The 4939-nt window shown below is 45.4% G+C and overlaps 1 protein-coding gene across 1 annotated transcript; it reads left to right on the top strand.

Moving 5' to 3' along the window:
* The first annotated feature begins 1373 nt into the window (after positions 1 to 1373).
* On the top strand, positions 1374 to 3930 carry LOC147893131 (non-specific phospholipase C2-like). Its single transcript, XM_087386954.1, has 3 exons — positions 1374 to 2889; positions 3071 to 3247; positions 3366 to 3930. Exons 1-3 carry the CDS (start codon positions 1764 to 1766, stop codon positions 3620 to 3622), a joined length of 1560 nt encoding a protein of 519 aa, XP_087243080.1. The 5' UTR covers positions 1374 to 1763; the 3' UTR covers positions 3623 to 3930.
* Positions 3931 to 4939: the final 1009 nt, after the last annotated feature.

Below are 4939 nucleotides of genomic sequence, written 5' to 3'. Positions count from 1 at the left end.
AGTCAAGCTGCCGGGGAAGGCAGTGTTCCTTCTTTGGAAAATCCTTCAGCATTGCTACCGGTGAGAGCCAGGATCTCCCGTTTCATTCGAATCTCCCCCGTCTGCCCGCTTTGTGGGGTGGCTCTGGAATCCTTGAGGCATATGTTATGGAGCTATGTGATCTCCCGTGCGGTTTGGAGCAAAGTGGAAAGGGCAATCCGTGCCTCGGGTTTCATGTCCCAGTTCAAACTCTTGAAGAGTTGGCATTGCGCACTTCTGGGAGAGGTGAAAGGCATCTCGTCCACACTCGTGGGTACTTGGCCGCATATTAGAGTTGCATTTCTCGTCGTGGCTTTATGAAAAACGCGAAACCACAGAGCGTTCAATGATAGTGAACAGATGTCCGTCTTAGAGCCTAGTATCTTAGCAAAGGGCAAAGCCCTTCTGTTGGATTTCGCGGCACTTCTAGCCTCCAATGACCCGATTTCCAGTCATTGTCTAGTCTCGATGGCGGGTAGTTTAGGACTGCTTCAAGCAGAAGCCGTGGGCGCACGCTCGTAGTTCGGCTCCCCCCCCATATTTTTTTGTAATAGGGTCTGTGTTTTTTTTTGCCTTTTTGAGGGATTGACCCACCCCCCTTTTAATTAATATAAGCCAGCTATTTTATGGACCAATGAAAAAAATCTTGAGCGTTCAATGATAGTGAACAGATGTCCATCTTAGAGCCTAGTATCTTAGCAAAGGGCAAAGCCCGTCTGTTGGATTTCGTGGCACTTCTAGCCTCCAATGACCCGATCACCAGTCATTGTCTAGTCTCGGTGGCGGGTAGTTTAGGACTGCTTCAAGCGTACGCCGTGGGCGCACGCCCGTAATTCGGCTCACCCCCCATATTTTTTTGTAATAGGGTATGTGTTTTTTTTTGCTTTTTTGAGGGATTGACCCACTCCCCTTTTAATTAATATAAGCCAGCTATTTTATGTAAAAAAAAGGCCAATGAAAAAAATCTTAGAATGTATGAAATTTAAAAACTCCCCTATTTTAGCTTTGCCAAAGTAGAACCATTGCTAAGGCTACCCTGTAAGGCAGGCCAAAAACTTGAAGTGTGTGAACAAACTTGGAATGGTGTGAAATGGGAGGAGTTGGTGGACAACCACATGAGCTAATGCTCCTAAGGAGGGGAGACTTTTTCCATGACCTTTTCTCACGAGGAACCAATTAGCTGTGCATCGATGCACAGCAAATCACATCCTGAGTCCTGACCAGGGACTTGTGATATTGCTCTCGATTCTCGAGTCGATGAATATTAATAAGAGTCCTGTGGCTTGTTGGTATCGTTGCTTCCTGCTGTCCATAACTTTGACGTCTTTTTGTCCTACCTCAGAAGCTCCCTCTTCCTTCCCCACTTCCACAACCTTTTACGTATACTCGTCACAACTCCACTCCTTCAATTTCCTCGGTTTGCACTCCTTCCTACAATGCCTCTTTTATACCACAGTTGAGCCACTCCTTTGTCGAATTCCAACCATATCCTTGCTTGCTTTCCGCTGATCACACTAATCTGTGAGCAGCTGCCGTCGAGATTTTAGCTCCTGCCCTGCAAGAGAGGCTCCAAGCTCCTCATTGTCCTCACTATTGTAGCTCCTGCTCCTACTCTGTGAGAGGCCCCAAGCTCATTGTCGTCAAGACTTTAGCTCCTCCAACTCTGTGAGCGACTCCAAGCAGCTCGTTGTCTTGAAGATTTTAGCTCCTGCTCCGTTAACTTGTCGGCTAGATTTGCATGCACTATGGTGCGTTCACAGCAACTGGCTAGAGTCCTCAGAATAGCTTTTGCTGTGCACCTGTTGATGTACTCTCTAGTGCCGGCTCATGGGCTTCCATTCCCGAGAAGATCACTGCGTTCCTCAGCTATCAATGGGCCGATCAAGACCATCGTGGTGCTGGTGATGGAGAATCGCTCCTTCGACCATATGCTGGGATGGATGAAACGCCTCAATCCAGAAATCGACGGGGTCAATGGCTCCGAGTCCAACCCTTTGTCCACCTCCGACCCGAACTCTCCGCGTGTCTATTTCAAAGACAATGCTGAATTCGTCGACCCCGACCCTGGACATTCGTTTGGAGCCATTCGGGAACAAATCTTTGGATCCTCGCAAACCTCCCAGGATCCTCCTCCCATGGATGGATTTGCGGCACAGGCAGAAAGTATTGCTGCAAATTTATCTAGCACCGTAATGAACGGGTTCAGACCTGAAGTGTTGCCCGTCTACACTGCTCTGGCGATGGAATTTGCTATCTGCGACCGCTGGTTCGCAGCAGTGCCGGCGTCCACTCAGCCAAATCGACTCTATGTTCACTCCGGCACATCTCACGGTGCTACCGGCAACGTGGCTAGCCTCCTCGCGGCTGGCTACCCGCAGAAGACAATCTTCGATTCAATCTACGAGTCCGGCCTCTCTTTCGGCATCTATTACCAAAATTTGCCGTCGTTGCTCTTTTACAAAAATCTTCGCCAGCTGAAATACGTTTCCAAGTTCTTCCCCTACGGCCTATATTTCAAGGAGCACGCGACGAAAGGGACCTTGCCCAATTATGTGGTAGTGGAGCAGAGGTACTTCGATTTGGTAAATGCTCCCGCCAACGATGACCATCCTTCGCACGATGTCGCTGAAGGGCAGAAGCTCGTAAAGGAGGTATACGAAATACTTCGGGCCAGTCCACAGTGGAACGAGATCCTGTTGTTGATCACTTATGACGAACATGGTGGATTTTTTGACCACGTCCCAACTCCTGTTCGAAATGTCCCGAGTCCAGATGGTATTGTCGGTCCTGCTCCCTACAACTTCACGTTCGATCGGCTGGGTGTACGAGTACCGGCGTTCCTCATTTCTCCTTGGATCAACAAAGGCACAGGTTCGTTCTTCATTCGTGCTTTTTAATAGGCCGAATCGCTGTTCCAAGAGTTCCACGATACTTTGCTAGAATGTTGGGAGAGCAGCATTTCCGCCAGCGAGAGGGCCTGCGCATTAATCCCATGCTGGCTAGAGAGCGTGTTTGTCCAATTTGCTAATGCGGTCGACGTTTTCTCGTGCAGTTCTTCATGAGCCGAATGGGCCGACTGCGAATTCGCAGTACGAGCATTCGTCGTTGCCCGCCACTGTGAAAAAGCTTTTCAATCTTCCGTCCCCGTTTCTGACCCAAAGGGATGCATGGGCAGCGACGTTCGAGAGCCTTGTGTACCAACGCAGCGCCCCGAGGACGGATTGTCCAGGTAGAATTATTGTCTCTAATGCTTTTTGAGTCGTCTTTTGTGTCGGCAAATGCAGATGCAACAGAGAACCAAGATATTGTGCTGTAATCTGAAGCAATCGTTCTGGGCATGTTGGCAGTGGAGCTACCGAGTCCGCCATGGTCGCTCAGGCACTCGCCAGCGAATGAAAATGGCACGACCTCGGAATTCCAGCAAGAGCTAGTGCAGCTAGCTGCTGGGTTGAAGGGTCATCTTGCTACCCAAACGGTGATGCCCATGACAATAAGGGGGGCCAACGACTATGTGGAAGAAGCAATGGCGCTCTTTATGAAGGCAGGAGAGGAAGCAATGAGAGCAGGGCAGGATGGAGAGACGATAGTCAAAGTAAACACGTAGCATTATCTGTTGAGAAGGAGGTTAATGTACTCCAATTTCAGGAGCATTTTCTTGTTGAACTGGACGGGGATGGATTGCAAACTGATCCACAAGCTTATGCTTGGAAGCAAGAACTTCTAGATCCGTGTTGAACTGGAGAATAATCTGTAAACAAAGCATTTCCTCTTGGTTGTGTGGGCAGATAAATTTGGCGTTAGCGTCTACAGAATGAATCATATTATAAGTATACGCATGTCTGTCTCCCATTCTATATCTATATTGTGGACTATCTTGAACCTTGCGCCTGTATTGAACCATTCTATAAAATTCCAATGTGGTATTGCTAAATTATATCAATAATCAAACAAGGACCACCCGTGTCTCAATCCTGTATCCGTCGGTTGACATTTTTTATGTAAAAACAGGTATCATCACATGTTTCCTGCTTGTGCGCTTGTGCGAACATTCCCACTAAGAAAAGATATCCCATTGGTGTGCGAATAGATATTCTCTCTTTGAAAGGAGATTCTCATGTTCTTTACTTGGTGGGATGCCTTGGGAGGTGAGCAAGAGAATGATAAAAGTTTAAAGAATGGAGTGCCATGCCAAGGTTTCTTATGAAGAGAGATGAAAATAAATAGAATTTCTCTTAGGTGACCAAATTTCACTAAGATTTAAAACCAAGAATGGAGTTGCCCAAATTTCAGAAATTAGAATTAAAGTGATGAAAGGAAATTTAGGGAAGTCACCATGGTTGGATTCATTCATAAGTTTAAAGCAAATAAGAAGATTCTGAAAGCAAAAAAGAAACAAGACACTACACACCTTCATAACACCCAATGTCACTATAAATATCAAATAAACACATTCCATTTTGATGTCTTCTGAATTTCATGCAATTTATTTTAAAAACAACTCTTCATTTATTTAGTTTTAACAATCTATTAACAAAAGAAAAGAACTTATTTATTTTATTAATTATGATCAATATCTTAGGTGGCTAATGCTACTCCGATATCGGGAATTGGATTAGCATGTAGCTTGCACGCTAATCTAATCTTACGGATCAACTTAGCGTGAGCCCACATGCTACTCTGATCCTCGAGATATATTAGCAATAAATAAATCTTAATCAAACTTTAAAATTAAAACAAAAGAGTCATTTGTGGTCAAAGTATACTAAATTTAACACAGTATAATACATCTCCTACCTATATATAAAATTGATGTAAATTTAAAAACCGCACCAAGATTGCTTAAACTTGACTAGTGATTATCGTAGCAACTAACTAGACTAATGATCAGGACAAGAGAGCAACACTAACGTAAAAGAGAGAG

The sequence above is a fragment of the Dipteris shenzhenensis genome, chromosome 16 (assembly GCF_047967505.1).
Source record: "Dipteris shenzhenensis isolate YYH24624 ecotype China chromosome 16, Dip_SZ_1.0, whole genome shotgun sequence".
NCBI classification, from domain to species: domain Eukaryota; kingdom Viridiplantae; phylum Streptophyta; class Polypodiopsida; order Gleicheniales; family Dipteridaceae; genus Dipteris; species Dipteris shenzhenensis.
This window is presented reverse-complemented; position numbering and strand designations above follow the sequence as displayed.